This window comes from Sphaerodactylus townsendi, linkage group LG05, assembly GCF_021028975.2.
Source record: "Sphaerodactylus townsendi isolate TG3544 linkage group LG05, MPM_Stown_v2.3, whole genome shotgun sequence".
Lineage (NCBI taxonomy): Eukaryota > Metazoa > Chordata > Lepidosauria > Squamata > Sphaerodactylidae > Sphaerodactylus > Sphaerodactylus townsendi.
The window spans coordinates 22,326,389-22,343,506 of record NC_059429.1 but is presented as its reverse complement, the minus strand read 5'-3'; the positions used below and the strand labels follow the sequence as shown (position 1 = coordinate 22,343,506).

At 47.3% G+C, this 17,118-nt stretch overlaps 1 protein-coding gene across 1 annotated transcript in view; it reads left to right on the top strand.

The window, feature by feature from the left end:
- The window catches only part of CACNA1E (calcium voltage-gated channel subunit alpha1 E), a 485,501-nt gene that overhangs the window by 440,934 nt on the left and 27,449 nt on the right, over positions 1–17,118 (top strand). The window contains 5 exon segments of the mRNA XM_048497813.1: positions 3,628–3,733; positions 5,599–5,706; positions 6,044–6,144; positions 7,119–7,225; positions 13,214–13,322. Coding sequence (XP_048353770.1) covers positions 3,628–3,733; positions 5,599–5,706; positions 6,044–6,144; positions 7,119–7,225; positions 13,214–13,322 — 531 coding nt within the window.

Here is a 17,118-nt window from a genome sequence, read left to right as displayed (position 1 = left end):
CCAGATATGTTTCCACACTCATACATTCCTGCTGGTAGACCCTGGGCTAGTCACAGTTCATTCAGAACTCTCTCAGCCCCACCTGCCTCACAAGGTGTCTGTTGTGGGGAGAGGAAGGGAAAGGAGCTTGAAAGCCACCTTGAGTCTCCTTACAGGAGAGAAGGGTGGGGTATAAATCCATATTCTTCTTCTACTTAAAACAATGCAAGTGCTTGTAAGTCTTTGGAACGGCCTGGTTAAACTGGATACCTTATAGAATGTCAGATGGCTGGTCTATCAAGGCTAGTCGTGTCTACTCTGACCAGCAAAGCTCTCCAAGGTCTTCCGTGGGTTTTTCACATCACCTACCACCTCATCCTTTGTAACTGGAGATGTCTGGGTCTGAACTTGGGACCTTCTGCAAAGCAGATGTGCTACCACTCATCTGTGGTTCCACCCCTACATCAATTCCCTGGTTGGTTATAGGCTAGTCTCTCTGCTATGTACTTGATACCAATTGATGCTGATTTGCCTTGGGAGGATTCCAATTTTAGGAGAAGTAGGAACCAGTGGTGGAATTCTAATAATTTAACAACTGGTTTGCCCCTCCCGCCGCCACACCCCCCGCCGTCCACTTACCTTCTGTGGAGGAACTTCTTGTGGGGGTGGAGCCTTGCCACTGCTGCTCTGAAAGCCCCCTCGCCCCCCCCTTCCCGGGAGAGTGGGCAATGGGGCTTTTAGCAAGGGCTCTGAAAGATCCCTTGCTTCCACTCCCCTGGGAGAGGGCACAACAGGGCTTTTAACGCCTCAGAGCAGCCGGGCGGCAAGGTACCTAGCTGCTTCGGGGTTCTGTAAGCCCCCTTGCTTCCCCTACCCTGGGAGAGGGCACGGCGGGGCTCTGAAAGCCGCTTTTAACAACCGGTTCAACAAACTCAACCAAAAATTAGGTACCGGTTTTACTGAACCAGTGCGGACCAGCTGAATCCCACCACTGGTGGGGACCCAAACCCATTGCAGCAGTAGCAGAAATTGGGCCAGAAAGGTGACGTCATGGCAATTCAGGGACATGACTTGGGAAATTGCTGTAGTGTCCCAGTAACATGTGATGCAACTTCCAGCTACAAGAAGTGATGTCAGCTGGCGACACCAAAAAAGAAGAGTATGTAGGACAGGGCAAGTAAAAAGAAACTTGAAAATGTTAGCATAACCTCTTTTCAGTGTCAAAGACACTGAGGGTATCTTTAATGTTTCTTTAAGAGCCAGAAGGCCATGATAATGGAAAGGAAACCGTGGGAATAGTCTCAAAAGTACTTTTAACATGGTGGGCACAGTTGATTAATTACAAAGTACTTATTTACAAAGTACTCAAAAGTACTTTTAACATGGTGGGCACAGTTGATTAATTACAAAGGATAAAACCGGTCAGATTATGAGCAAGGGGTCATCGGTGAGGGCATGTTTGGAAGTTTAAGTTCCCTGGTTCAATCTCTGGCATCTTCACTGTAAAAGTTTTTAGGTGGCAGAGCTGGAGAAGACCTCTAAAGTCCTTGCGAAATCCCTGCCAGTCAGAGTAGGCGGCAGTACACTGACTTTGTATAAGGCATCTTGGAACGTAAACAGAATGATGCATTTTATCAAACCAATGTCTGGTCATTGAAAAGTGTTGGAATCCCCAAGTCACACAAAAGAAGTCCCCTGCCTCCTAAGGCATCGAGACTGAAAGTTTTCAGGGCTTAGTCAGGAAATGCTGGTCTAGCGTGCATATTTGTGCCAGTTTTGAACAAAAAAGGTATTTCGTCCCTTGCGTTGCACAGAATCTGGAACACACTAACTGCAACTAGATCAACTCTCTGTAGACATACAGAATTGCTGGGACGGAAGGGTGAAGGTCATCTCCTGTGAAAGGAGCTTGATGGTGTTCCTCAGACCTAAATTCTTTCAGTGGCGCTCTTGGCTTAAGAGGTGCATGGGTTATTCATGCATCCTGAAAAAGCAAGAACCACCCTCCCCAGTGTGGCCCAGCTGTGGATGCTTACCCACATGAGATAATTTGTATTTAATGGCACCTCAAAACCTAGCAGTACCTGAAGGACTTGGCAGAACAGGTACTTGGCCGTATACAACGAGAGAATGCCAAGACCCAGAAGGAGAATGTATGCTTGCTCAGTTCTCGACAGACTGGCAGGCTGACCTGTTTTTGTCTCAGGCAAAATTACAGACTTTCAGGTCCTGAATAGTTTTGTCTGAATGGTGCCATGGAGCACTGCTAGACCACGCCCCCTGTTAAGTCATTCAGTGGCATTATCCAGGTTTCTCTCCAGGGACGGCTTCTGTTCGCTTTTGTTTATGACAAAACTTATTTGCATTCACGCCTACGTGTTCTCAAAAGCACACGGCCCACTTTTTTAAAAAAATGCATATGGAAGCATAGTTACTTGCCTGAGAATTCTGGGCCTCAGTTCAGACAGTGCACAAAGCCGCAGTTTAAATAAGCCAACCGTGTTTAGCTGGATTGCCCACATGCAGGCTTACTCCACTGAGGTTCAGTTGGACATGTCAAACCAGGTTCTGAGGTAATGTTTGAAGTGGGTTTATTAACCTCTGCTAGTATTTAGTGTCTTCTGAAATCTGTGAACGCAGACATCCTGACTTAATGCTGGTTTGTTTTCTGTCCCTGCTGTCCTGTGCTCCTGGCTTCAGAGGTTCTAGCCCTGAGTGAAGGCAAAGAAAAAAAACCCAACAAACCAAAATTTGCTTGATCATCTGCTTCAGGGGTCTGCAACCTGCGACTCTCCAGATGTTCATGGACTACAAATCCCATCAGCCCCTGCCAGCAAGGGCTCGTGGAGATTGTCGTCCATGAACATCTGGAGAGCCGCAGGTTGCAGACCCCTGGTTGAATGCCTGTTTCACAGATTAAACATAGTTTTTTTACAAAAAGAAAACCAACAAAACGTGGTTTTATGATATGTCTGAATTGAGTGTGGCCCCAGGTTTTTCTGAAAGTCCCCAAAACGAGGGCGGGCCGGGGTGGCAGAGAGGCTAAGAACTTAGCAAGCAATATACAGTCTCTGGGAAGTGGATCTGGCCATTTTTGTTTCCTTGATTGGGACAGAAGGCGCATGACCCATCCACTCTCACCCTGGTCATCAATTCTTTCCATCTGCACTCACCACCACCCCTCTCAGCCTCAGATGAACCAAAAACTTTGCATGGGCAACCACATGCTAGCAAACATCATCACTCTCTTTTTTTAAAAAAAACCAACCAACTCAAAAAGGGGGCGCCAGGATGTAGCTGGGCAGCAGGATGATCAGGTGGGCGGGCCCTGTATTGAGCAGCGTCCCGAGATTCGATGGGAGCTGGGAAAAGAAACCCCAATGGGCTCTGAACGATGGAGAAACAGAATCCCCCAGAGCTGTCTCTCCTGTGCCCCAAAGTGAGGACAGGGTGCACGTTCTGGAGAAGCGGAATAAAAAAAACAGCATGCTGAAGGGGGAAGCTGGGGAGGGGGTGGAGGAGGCGATCCTTGCCCTTCTTTTTGGCTGCTGTGCTGTGTGCATTCTCTGCGTTTTTCCTCAAGTCCCCCTGATACGTTTCCCAACTTCGTTTTCTGCCTCCTTCCCCAACCCTGCCTTTCTTGTGCAGAGACTGGTCCTGATGAACATGCCTGTGGCTGAGGACAACACAGTCCATTTCACCTCCACTCTGATGGCTCTGATCCGAACAGCTCTGGATATTAAGATCGCTAAAGGTAAAAGCAGAATGGGGAGCAGGGGCGTACCACCCATGGGGACAGGGGGGCAGATGACCCCGGGTGCAATGGTGGGGGGCGCAAAATCACCCCCGACCCCCTCCTCCCCTGCACCGACTGGAAAGCGCCCAAAGACAGCCAGCCTGCTGCCACAGTGCCCACCCGAGGCGTGGCTCGGATGGGTGCTGCGGCAGCAGGATGGCCCAGGAGCCAGCCTGCCACTGTGGTGCCTGTCTGAGCTGCCCCAACGCTCCACCTCCAAGTGTGGGGGGCGGGGGGCACCTGGAGGAAGTGTTGTCCCCAGGCACCATTTCCCCCCCAATACACCTTTGATGGGGAGGGCAGGTAATGCAGAAAGGGCCTCATGCTTACCAGCGAAGAATCACGCCAGGAGATAAAGATTGGTTTTAACAGTGTGCAGTCTTAGCGGCGGGGAGGGGGGTACTCATGGCAGTTGAGCTACATAAGTATCGCCATCTACAATATAGTCTTCATGAGTTATAAATTGCGTAAATGTTGTTAATGTTGGGATAATTTGCTGCCTGGGGGTGCTGCTTAGATGGAACGGTGGCATAGAAATGTTTTAAACAAAATAGTTAGTACCTTTAAACTGCTAGGTTCATGTGGCAGGTAAGAACTTCTAAATGCTGTAGAAATGCTATGACTCTTCTCACTATTTGATTACGAACATAAGCAAATCTTTCACATTGGTTTGGCCTGGGCTTGTCACGATTTCCGTTTGTATCAGTTTTGATCTGACCTAAAATCTATTTACAGTGGGGGGGGGCGGGGGGGAGCGAGAACGGGACAACAGCAGGTCTGTGTGGGATGGACTTAGGATCAGTCTGAATAAAGAGACCAGAATGAGCATAGGATAACAGAAGGCTTGTGTGGGCTGGAGTTGGGAATAGGATCTTTAATGAGGGACTGGCAATGAGGACAACAAAGAAGGAGTTTTGAAAGTTCTGTGTTAAGTCTCTGAGGGGAAAAAAAATTAGGTTGGTTAAATGTTGAATGTTCTTCCACATTCCAGTTGCTTGAATTTAATGTTCAGCCTAGAAAGAAACAAATTTTGACACCTGTTGTTCCTGTCTGAGGTGAAAGCCTCCTCTGATACAGAGGGAGAGAGAACCTGCTAGCCCTGCAAATTTGGAGGGAAAGACTCAAGTTTAATTAGATTATACCATGCTAAACTCACCAGAAATTACCAAAGCTATACCTACAGGGTATCCTTGGCCCGACATTCTTGCACTGTGAGGATAATCTATATATGAGTTCTGAAACATGTTTTGTTTTGTTTTGATGAATTTACGCACCTGTTTTGTACCCAGTGTTTTGTTTTGTTTTGTTTTGATGAATTTACGCACCTGAAGTGTCATCACTGCTTGGCACTGCAGTAGCGGTGCCAACTTTTAATTATCCACAGTATTATCCACATGCAACTTTTAATGATCCACAGTATTAGCAAGACATGTTTTCATTTAAGGTAGCATGTATGAGTCCATCGCGTTCCATATTTGCCCTTCAATTCTTCGACTTTTGTGATATGTGCTTTCCTTGCATCTTCTTGGGATATCCCTTCGAAGGCATTCTAGGCATTCCATTTGACTTTATATTTGAAGTCAGACATCCCAGGAAAGTCTGTATTTGCATCTCCAGTAGTAGCCTGGTGCTGAGCTCACTGGAAGGTCGTTTTCTTTCAGCCTAACCTCCTTTACTGGGTTGTTGTGAAGATAAATGGGATGTGCCCTGTGCTTATCATCCTGAGCTTTCAGGAAGAAGAAGAAGATATCAAACAGGATGAAAAATGGATCCTGGTAGCTCGAGGTTTCTCAGCAGTCTCCTTTTGACCTGTTTTTTCCTAGGTGGTGCAGACTGGCCGCAGTTCGACTCTGAGCTGCAGAAGGAGATTCTGACCATCTGGCCTCACCTTTCACAGAAGATGCTTGATCTGTTGGTGCCCATGCCGAAAAGTGAGTTGATGGCTAAGGAATTATGACTGCCAGGTATCCACGAGGACAGGAGTAGGGAAGGGAAGGTTGGAAGAGGCAGGGGCCGGTGGCCAGATTATGAATAAGCAGAAGGCCAAATTAATATTAAATTCATTTTCTCCTTCATTTCAGTTCATTTAGCATACAGTTTAATTTACATATTTGAGCTTCTAGACCTCAAGACAGGGAGCCAGATTATCCACAAGAGGTTTTTGTTAATGTGCAGCTTGCCTCACAACTACGCAGTAAATTACTCAACCTTTTGCTAATCTGTTAGCACATCTGGCTCAAACCTAAGAATGTGACCTTTGACTTTCAGCGACGGACCTGACCGTGGGCAAAATCTACGCAGCCATGATGATAATGGACTATTACAAGCAGAGTAAAGCTAAAAAACAAAGGCAGCAGCTAGAAGAACAGGTGAGTAGATGCATGCAAGAATTAAAGGAAACATGTTCTGTGATGTAATTCAGCTCTTTAGGGTTTGGCTTGAGAAACTGGGTTTGGCTATCTGATGATAGCCTGATAGCCCAGCAGGTCCTGTTCTTGTCAGAGCTAATCAGAGCTTGGGAGCTAATCAGGGTTGACAATGGCTGGTACTTGGATTGAAAACTGCCAAGGAAGATTGAGGTTGCTATGCAAAAGAAGGCAATGGCAAACCACCTCTGCTCACCTCCTGCTTTGCACACCTCATGGTCCCGGGATTGCCATGAGTCAGTTGTGACTTGACAGCACATCATTACTAGCCCATGACTTGGATAGCACAAGCTACCCGATCGTGTCAGATCTCAGAAGCTTAGTCCTGGTTAGTTCTTGGATGGGAGACCACCAAGGAAGTTCATGGTCTCAATGTAGAGGCAGGAGATGGCAAACCACCTCTGCTCATCTCTTGCCTTGGAAACCCTATGGGAGATGTGACATGACTTTCAACCACATCTGATGGCAGATTGTTATGACCTTTGTTTTTGTTATGGCTGTAAATAATACTGTAGTCCCTGCCATGAGTCCTGGGAATCAGTGTGGTGTAGTGGTTAAGAGCAGGTGCACTCTAATCTGAAGAACCGGGTTTGATTCCCCGCTCTGCCACGTGACCTGTGGAGGCTTATCTGGTGAACTAGATCAGCTCGTGCACTCCAACACATGCCAGCTGGGTGACCTTGGGCTAGTCACAGTTCTTTGGAGCTTTCTCAGCCCCACCTACCTCACAGGGTGTTTGTTGTGAGGGGGGGAAGGGAAAGGAGATTGTAAACCCCTTTGACTCTCCTTTTAAGGGGGAAAGGGGGGATATAAATCCAACTCTTCTTCTACTTCTTGGAGAAAGGCGAGCTGAAAATGTAGTAAATAACTATGAAAATGCTCTGTGAACTGAGGCTCTTTTCTCTCTTTCCCTACAGAAAAATGCCCCAATGTTCCAGCGCATGGAGCCGTCCTCTCTTCCTCAGGAGATCATTTCTAATGCCAAAGCTTTGCCTTACCTCCAGCAGGATACTCTTTCAGGACTGTAAGTGTGGAGGGTGGCGCGAGCAACACTTGTCTCTCCTGCTGGCTTTTGTATTCTGACCGCTGTTGCCTTGTTCTTTGAAGGGCCCTAAAGACAAAAAGGGGTAGTAGAAGGAACTGGCAGAGAAAGAGAACTTGAAACTGATTTAAAAGTCTTGATAATTGCCAGGCAAGTTCCTAATGCTAGGGAATGGGGGCAATCTTGGGTATGTGTAAATAATGCTCTTGGCATTCACATGGGGCTTTCAAATGTTTGAAGCACTTCAAACGTTTTATCTTTTTTTGTAATTCTTAACAGCAACTCTGTCGGGTCGGTCAGCGTTGTTATTCTCCCATTGCAAATGATGGAATGACGGCTTAACTGCTCTACGTTTTTCCTGGGGACAGCCATTGGCTTGTTCTGAAGTTTCACGTGTTCCAGGCGTATGTGGGACTGGCATGGCATGGAGAGAGAGCCTGTTTATACTCCCTGCCAGCATCACAGAGTTTTTCCCATCCTCTCATTGCCCTGAGGTGCTATTTTCCCTGTTGAAGCTGCCCATTTCCACAGCGGGGCAAATTGCAAGCCCCAACACCATTTCAGTTCAGGACCATAACAAAGTGGAAAGGTCTCAGGTCCCTTCTTTGCAGGCAAAGAGCAGCGGGTTGCAGTTGGGGTAAAGTAACCTGCGTTGCCATCCGGGCATTTGCATACCTTCGTGGAGGCAATGCGGGTTGCCAGCACGCCTTCGCACATCCACACACACACCCCCACCTTCCTCTGCTGTGTAGCTACAAGGCCAGGCAGGTATGGACCTCCACAGCCATGCTGTTGCCCCTGTTCCCCTGCGTAGCTTTTCAGCAGAGAGGCAGGGACTGGAGGAAAAAGGGAAGCATGGCCAAGTAACGCACTTCTCGAGGCAGCTGTTTGCTCGCAAGCGGCTGCAACCTGCATTAACACCAAAGAATTGCAGATAGTGCGATTCTCCAATCACCCATTTTGAGAGGGGGGGAGGAAGCAGTGCAAACTCCTGTTAGGGGTGGGAACCATGCGAAGTCCCCCCCCCCCCCAACATGGATTTTATTCTGTTGTTACCTCGGATTTATTGGCCTGTGCGGAAAGGGCCTCAGACTCCTTTTTCTACAAATCGCAGACAGAAACCAAATTGGGCCCACCATGTACCTTAGGTAGCATGGGACTTCAGAACTTGCCTCTTCACTTAACTGAGGGCTGTCCCTGCCGAAAATATAACATGTAATTAGGCCCTAAGGCAAGAAGAAGTGGCTTGTCTCTGGCCATCAAATGAACTGATCACAGTGGTGAAATCTGAACCCAAGACCTGTTGGTTTGATCTTTTAACACGGGAGCTCTGTGTAGCATATCATCAAAAGATATTTCTCACTATACAGGGATCCAGCATATTCTTAGAGTATGAAAATAAAAGCCAGCACTGACAATGAGGATTAGAATATTTAAAAATAAGCGCTTCTTGCCCTTTTCCCTTCCAAGTCTTGTTCTGTGTTAAGATAAGGCTAGGTAGTCAGCCAGACTTCTCTTTTGCCATTCTGAATCAGAACAGGGGGGAAAAAACTATTTATAACATTTTTCCTACAGTTTTGGATTAAAATATTGGTGAAAGAGCCTCCCATCTGAATTTTAAAAAATTGAATGTTGGATCCAGGCACAGTAATAGGACATTCTATGAAGGGTTTACCTTGACCCTCTCTGCACGAGCCAATAAACACATGGTACAGCCGGGGTACATGAGCCCATTGCAGCCTCGGGCCCTTTGCACAGCCTTCGCAGTTTCCAGTTGACTTGCTGTGACAGCAGCATTCTGCACATGCAGCTTCCACAACAGATGACTGCAGTACTGAGGCCCCTTCCACACTTGCAGAATAATGCACTTTCAATCCACTTTCAATGCGGTTTGCAGCTGTGTGGAACAGCAAAATCCACCTGCCAACAGTTGTGAAAATGGATTGAAAGTGCATTATTCTGCATGTGCGGAAGGGGCCTGAGAGATTACGTTCTTGTCTGAAGCAGCTATCCCATCCAGCGTCAAGGTCCGTAGGAAGAGCTTTCATATTGCCTCACCAAATCTCTTCCACCTATGATTTTGCATGGAGGAAGGTCACCTATTCAGCTAAGTCCCTGGACCAGATGAGCCACCAATTGTTTTAAGAGCACAGCCGCTGTTCCTTGAAGAAAATAACTCTTTCAAAAGCCACAAAATGTATGCAGAAAGGTTAATTTAGCATAAATCTGCTGCTTTTCTGTGAACTTGTATAATGAGTTTTCCCAGAAGCCTGGATTATTTTGGCAAGGTGGAGACAGATGAGAGACAGCAGAGGCTGTGTGGAATGATGAATGTGAATAGAATCCATAAACAAAGGTCATCCAACCGTTTAGGACAGAAATTTCACTGCTGCTACATCTGTACAAACCACTGGAGGTTCATACAATTTTTTTAATCCGCAGAGGTTTCACCAGTGGCAAAGCCACCAGGGGGCGTGGGACGCGCAACACACCGGGCGCACTGATTCTGGTCACACGGGGGGCGGAAAAATCCCCCTGCGCTGCCTCCGCAGCGCCCCCACACCCCCCTTCTGCGGTGCCCCCCCACGCACCTCCCATGGCGCACCCCCCACTTACTTTTAGGAATGGAACATCCCAGAGAAGAAGCCTGCCTGCGTTGCCTGGGCCTGGTGGGAACTACATTTCCCAGGGGCTCCTGGGAAATGTAGTTCCCACCAGGCCCAGGCAACGCAGGCAGGCTTCTTTGGCCTGCTCCTTTCCTAAAAGTAAGTGGAATGGGGTGCTGCGGGGGAAGGCTGCCGTGGGGGGAGGGGGTGCTGGGGGGCGGGGCGAAAAAGCTAGAGTGTGCACCGGGCATACTCTGGCCTAGCTATGCCTTTGGGTTTCACTCCAAGGCTGATAAAGGCATTGACTGAAGGAAAACCCAGTTCCTTGAAAGATGTGTCTGTAGGCTACATGGGGTTTTTTAAGGGACACATTTGCCAGATTAACGCATTGTGAATCTGAACATACATGTACACAAAGTATCTTAATGTGTATGCAGAAACACACAGGATTGGATCTAAATTCATTTTTCCACTCATGGAAGGCACTCGTTTCTATCAGCAGAATGAAACTTTTCTGCCTTTCCTCTGCCATGCAGCCCACAGAGCTCCCCAAAATGCTGCTTCCAAGGGACAAGGGATTGTTTTGGAGAACTCAGTAGGCTGCGGTGAGGAAGCATGAGGAAAGTTCCATTCTGTTTATTGAATGTATAGAAACCAAAGTTTGGATCCAAACCAATACGAGTAACAACACTTCAGAAGCAAAATGAGTGCTTTATAGCTGCCTCTCTTGGGAATGCCATGTTAACAGCATCACTGAAGAACAAAGTATTATTTCTTTTTCTATGCCCCTTTTTGACCGTATATGACCAGAGGCATAGCTAGGGAAAATGGAGCCCAGTGCAAAATCTGAATTTTGCACCACCACCCCCATCATGGGCAGCTGCTGTGATGCTGGAATCCACCCCCAAACAGCATCACTTTCAATGGTGTTTAAACTGGGGAGACCAGATTCTCCTTTTTAATCCACCTTAAAGGGAGAATCTGGGGTCTCCAGTTAAAACAACATTGAAAGTGATGCTGTTTGGGGGTGGATTCTTCCCCACCCTGAAACAGCATCACTTTCAATGTTTAAACTGGGGTCCTCAGATTCTCTCTTTAAGTCCATGCTGAATGGGGTGGATTTAAAAGGAGAATCTGGGGAAATTTGGGGGGTGCCTGCTGTCAGGGGTGCAATTGTTAAGCTAGCAGCACCAAACTTTCAGGGTATCTTTAGGAGACTCTCCTGATGATACCACCCAGGTTTGGTGAAGTTTGTTTCAGGGGGTCCAAAGTTATGGACCCTCAAAGGCGTAGCCCCCATCTTCTATTAGCTCCCATTGGAAACAGTGGGGGATGGGGCACCCCCTTTGGGAGTCCATAACTTTGGACCCCCTGAACCAAATTTCACGTAACTTGGGTGGTATCATCAGGAGAGTCTCCCAACAAATCCCTGAAATTTTGGTGCTGCTAGCCTAAAAACTGCGTCCCCTGCAGGCCAAAAACTGAAAAAACACTAAAAAATACAAAAAACCCCTCCAGCTCCCTGGTAGCTATGCCTCTGTATATGACCCTCGAAGCTTGAACAATGAACTCATTATGAAGCTTTGACTCTCAAAAAAAGAAGAAAAATACAGTTTCCAGCACAAACAGTTCACAAAAGTGCTTAAATTTAGAGCTGTTAGTAGGGTAATTTTCAAGCCCCTGAGCCCTGGCATCACCCTTGATCCCCTCCCCAGGGTTTGAGGAGCCCCTCCTCTGACGTCAGACAGGGCATCTGGCTGCAGCTATACTTCAGCGGCCTTTTCCCAAAGCTAATAGGTCTTGAGTCAAACCATAGCTACATGGAAGCTTCTTGGCCTCGTCCTTTTTATCCCCCACCCCCAGACTGGGTTCCAGCCCAAGTCTTTCCCTCTGACTCTTCCCTCAGAGCCTTTAAGGGTCATCATCCAGTCCAGTTGTTCCTCCCCTTCTTTCCTGGCCAAGCTGTGCCCGTCTCCTCCTTGTCCTGCCCCAGGAGGGCAAAGGTCTCAGTTGGGCTTCTGGGCCTGCACTTGACTCCTCATTGAGGGCCTGGGCTTCTGGTGTGGTGTCAGGCCATGCCTGGGCATAGTTTGGCCTGCCTTCCAAGCCTCTTCCACTGTGCAGCCTTTGGAGCCCAAGCAGCCCAGGGTGGGGCTCCTCCCTGCAAGCTGCCTTGTGCTGCCAGGACACCACCTGCCCTATGAGCCCCCGGGGACTGGGTAAATCTTCCTCCTGGGGCATCTCCTGGGTCTTCTGGGCCCTCTCCCGGCTGGGACAGGAATCCAGAGGCACAGTTCCTGAATGGCTATACCTTTCATGAGCCAACTCCTGGGTACTTACCAGGATACAGAGGGCAATATATCTTTATGAATGGTGTATGACTTATCAATTGACTTTATACTCGAAATAATTGCATATACCAATAAGTTCATTGCCTTGTGTCTCTATATATACAGTCCATGCTTCTTAGGCTTGGCTGGCCTCAGATTTTCTAGTATTGCTCCTGAGGAAGGCCAGGCAGCAGAGCAAACTCCCAGCCCTTCCCTGCCCAATGACGTGCAGGTGGAGGGGCTTGCAGATCCTCTAGGGCAGTGGTGGCGAACCTTTGGCACTCCAGATGTTATGGACTACAATTCCCATCAGCCCCTGCCAGCATGGCCAATTGGCCATGCTGGCAGGGGCTGATGGGAATTGTAGTCCATAACATCTGGAGTGCCAAAGGTTCACCACCATGGCTCTAGGGAACCCAGTAATGAGTCATCTGTGCATAGGAGGCAGAAGCAGAGGCAGCTGCTGCAGAAACAAAGGAGGAATGCTCAAATTGCAGCAAGATATGGGAAGATAGAAGTGTCTGCCTCTGATGAGCATTAACTCCTTGCAGAATCCCAACCCCTTGGACAAGGCTCTCTACATAAGCCTTGCTGTGAGCTTGCCCCTGCCTGGGTGTAACAAGTGTGTTTCCTGTTGCCTCCGTGTGCCCAGCTTATCTCCGTGTGCCCAGATTATCTGATCTCCTGTGCTGTGACCTGTTGAACTGACTCGTGCCTTTGCCTGCTGCCTGCCTTGACCCATTGGACTGTCTTCTGACTTCACTCTTGTCTGCCGCCTGTTCTGTCCTGTGAGACTGGACCTGACCACGCCTTCACAGCATTCCACGCCCTGCCTGGCTGCAGCACAATACCTTTTCTATATCAATATATATTGGTTTACATGTTTAAAATGATAACTTCTCAAACTTTGTACAGGTATATTTTTCTCACAGTAGGAGTGAAATGAGACCAGGGGTGGGGGGTGGAGTAATTAGAGACATAATCAGCATTGGGGTAGCCTTCTTCTCTCATTCGAAGTGGGAATATCTTTACAGGAGCAGCAGGAGCGGGTACCCCTCCCTGAGTCCACTCTCTCCCCACGAGATATTCCAGTTGGCTTGCATGGATCCAACCCATGGGGAATACCAAGAGCAGCAGACTTTGGTAAATCAGTGCATGACATATCAATGCCTCTTTTGCTGTCTTACCTTGTGCTGCTTTCAGACATTTTCAGTGTAGTCCTAATAATACTGTATGTTTTCCATATGTGTTTGAAGAGCCTTCTGGATTTCAAGTGCTATCATGGTACCTTCTCTTTCCATGGAGATATTAGCAAACCGATTATGCTACGAACATATTCTCGCCGTGGCAATGATATTGCCACCGTCTCCAAACGTCATTCAGTGCAATGTGATACTGGAGCAAGATTAGAGTCTCTTTCATCCACCAACCCCTTTAGATATAAAATAAATGGATTACATCTCTCCTGTAAGAGGCACTTGTTACAATAGACGGCAGTGAAATCCTAAAGCAACAGTAGTAAGATCCAAGAAAAAAATAATAATTTTACAATTTCTGCATAGGAACGTGCTTTCACAAATCACTCTAGCATCTGGTGACATAATATTGAATTGACAGTTCTCTTGGTGCTAAATAAATACTGCATTTACCATTTGCAACTAAGAGAGAATATTTTGGTAGGCTAGCTCTCTCTCCCCATTCCTTATGGGAATTTGGACTTCGTAATTATCATTGTCCTGGCTAGCCTGATCTCATCAGCTCTCAGAAGCTAAGGAGTGTCTGGTCTTGTTAGTACTTGGACAGGGGACCACCAAGGAACATCAGGGTCACTACACAGAGGAAGGTAATGACAAACCACCTCTGTTCATCTCATGCCTTGAAAACCCTTCTGCTGTGACTTGACAGCACTTTACACACACAAATTATTATTACTGTGGCTGTTACGAAGCATAAAGAAGGACAATAGCAGCTCTAAATTGGGCTACTTTATTCTCAAAATAGGCTTCTATGAACAATGGTTCCTGTCAATCACTGTGGCTTGTATCCCCTAGAAAGTTTCTGCAGATGCAAGGCTTTCCACCCATAGACTATGAGTTTTTCACCTTCCTTCCCTCCCCTGCTGCTGCAGGCCAAAATTGTCTCCAAAGAGCAGCAGTGGCGTAGGAGGTTAAGAGGATGTGTATCTAATCTGGAGGAACCGGGTTTGATTCCCAACTCTGCCGCCTGAGCTGTGGAGGCTTATCTGGGGAATTCAGATTAGCCTGTACACTCCCACACACGCCAGCTGGGTGACCTTGGGCTAGTCACAGCTTCTCGGAGCTCTCTCAGCCCCACCCATCTCACAGGGTGTTTGTTGTGAGGGGGGAAGGGCAAGGAGATTGTAAACCCCTTTGAGTCTCCTGCAGGAGAGAAAGGGGGGATATAAATCCAAACGCTTCTTCTTCTTCTAAGAAACTTCTGCAGAAATGCCGCAGTGGATCCCAGCTCATATGTTGCCTTTCTCTTCCCCCACCCCCCCACCAAATCTAAAATGGTACCTGTTAGTGGCAATCAGTCAACACCCCTCTGTTGATTTTTCCAGATACAAGAGTGACTTCAGGAGCATTATTTGAATGAATCATAGTGAAATGGAAAGTAGCTGATCACTTGGGTCAGATAAAATATCTCTCCTTTGAGCTACTGCCCCAAGTGGGATGGCCCTGGTCCAAAGGAATTTGGAGACATGGTTCATGTCACACAACTCTCCATCCCGCCCTTTTTAAATTGTTTTCTTCTTATTCTTTCTGTGACTTGGAGATCCTTATCAAGAAATGAGTGATACGAGAGTATTCTAACAGGAAGTAATAAACTGATAAGCACATTGTCATTGTGTTTTGTGTTTTAAAAAAACAACTTCTGTAAAAGTATAGAAATGCAAGCTATCTGTTATCAAACAAGCTAAGTTTTGGGGCTGTTGGGAACTGTTGTGGTTTCTGATGCATAGCTGAAAATTTGACCATCTGTGTTCATGAGAGCCGCTGACGATGGTGGTCTTTTTCAGGTTGGTTTAAGTGATCATCAAGTAATCATTTCATTTGGGTGTCTTACCAAGGCTGAATGACGGTATCTGATGCTTCTGGTTTGTGTTCATCTCGTCTTCAATGCCGGTGTCCATAGTCCAAACTGAACTGTTGAATCATGGCACAACTATGTGAACATACGCCTCTGGCCCACCCACACATGCACCCACCTTTCCAGCCAGAGGCACTAATGTCTGTATGTGTACATGGCTCTTGTGTGTGCACATCTGTGCGCCACCTTAACTCCTGTCGAACTGCAAAGTTGTGTAAGCGTGCCTCTTCAGTCCACTCTGTGTGCTTCTCAGAGGCCCCTCCAGCACATGCAGAATAATGCACTTTCAATCCACTTTCACAATTGTTTGCAAGCGGATTATGGTCGATTCCCCACTGGAAATTTAATATAGTTTAAACCAAGTTTTAAAATAAACTGCCCCTTTTCATCAGGGTTTCAACCTCCCCACTGCCGATTTATTCTGCGAAGACATGTAGGTCTACATCGGGTTCCAGAAATGCAGCACTCCCCACAACAAATTGATCTCTGTTTTTTTGCCTCTCCCAATTGGCTACCGTGCCGTGTTTGGGCGGGTCCCTTCTTTCCTGCAAAAACGTCATGACGTTATCACGTCATAATATTAATGTAAGCACGTCCACCCCTGCCTTTTGTGTAAAACATTAGATCGTTTAAGTGATTAAACCAGCGGATGGCAAATTGTTTAAGTGGCTGCTCAATCTCACATTTACCGTGCTCGCACGTTTTCCCGTCTCCTCCTAGTGCTTGCACTTCCTTCGGACCCAAAAGGCGACAACGAAACCAGTAAATGTTGCGTGCACATCGCTAAGTCCTGGCGACTGCTGATTGGTTGATGGGATCTGTGTCACTCTTTAGGGTGGGAAAATAGTGAAGATTAGTACCCCGTTCCTCCCTCGAGACTGGAAATAACCTTGGCAAAACAGAAAGTTGCTCTTCCAAGCAGGTACAGAGAAAACGCGGAATAAGGGGGGAGGTGAGCAACAGAACCGGGAAGAAACCCCCTTTGTTGCTCAAGCAGTGAGGAGGCATGCCTGAAACCTCGTTTTTTTGCGTGAGTACCACGTGATTAATTGTCCGTGGGGAATCGACCTATGCTATTCCACATAGTAAAATTCACCAGCAAGGTGCATTGAAAGTGGATTGAAAGTGCATTATTTTGCATGTGCGGAAGGGGCCAGAGTGTGTAACACTATATCTGTTAATTTTTTTTAATTGCACACATACAGTATGCCTCCTTGTACTGTTCCACGCTTCACCCTGCAAAGAGAAATCGCAGACGATCTTTCACAGGGCCAAGCTTTCCCTCTGTGATGTCACGCCCGCTATTTTCTCCTTATTATTCCCTGTGACAACAAAGTTTGGCAGTGGTTATCAGCATTGTACATGACAAAGGAGAAAGAATAACAAACGGCATCCCACAAAAATGTGCAGGCCTAGAAAAAGCTTTTGTTGATCTCAGGGAGGAATTATACCAGCTCTATTAAGCTTTAAATATGAAGCGATTGAGTTCACAAAGGGCGATTCCGCACTCACTAACTCAACCTAGGTTTGTCCCGTCGGGCTGAAATTGCCAACCTAGGTCAATTCCTCCGTTACTCCACACAGCAGCTGGGGTCGTCCTGCTGGAGCCGAGCTCAGAGGGTGGGATCACCTTGGTCCTCGTTCCTGATAGGCTGCTGCATTGCTATAAGTAGCGTGTAATCTGCCCTCCATTTATGTACATGGCCATCGCTTCTATACAGATGTGGGAGAGGGGGAAGGTGCGCTTTTCGCCAGCGCGAGTCTCCCGTTCCGCGCATGCCCAAGACATTCGTCTGTGATTGGCTGAACGGGCGAATCGAGGTGACAG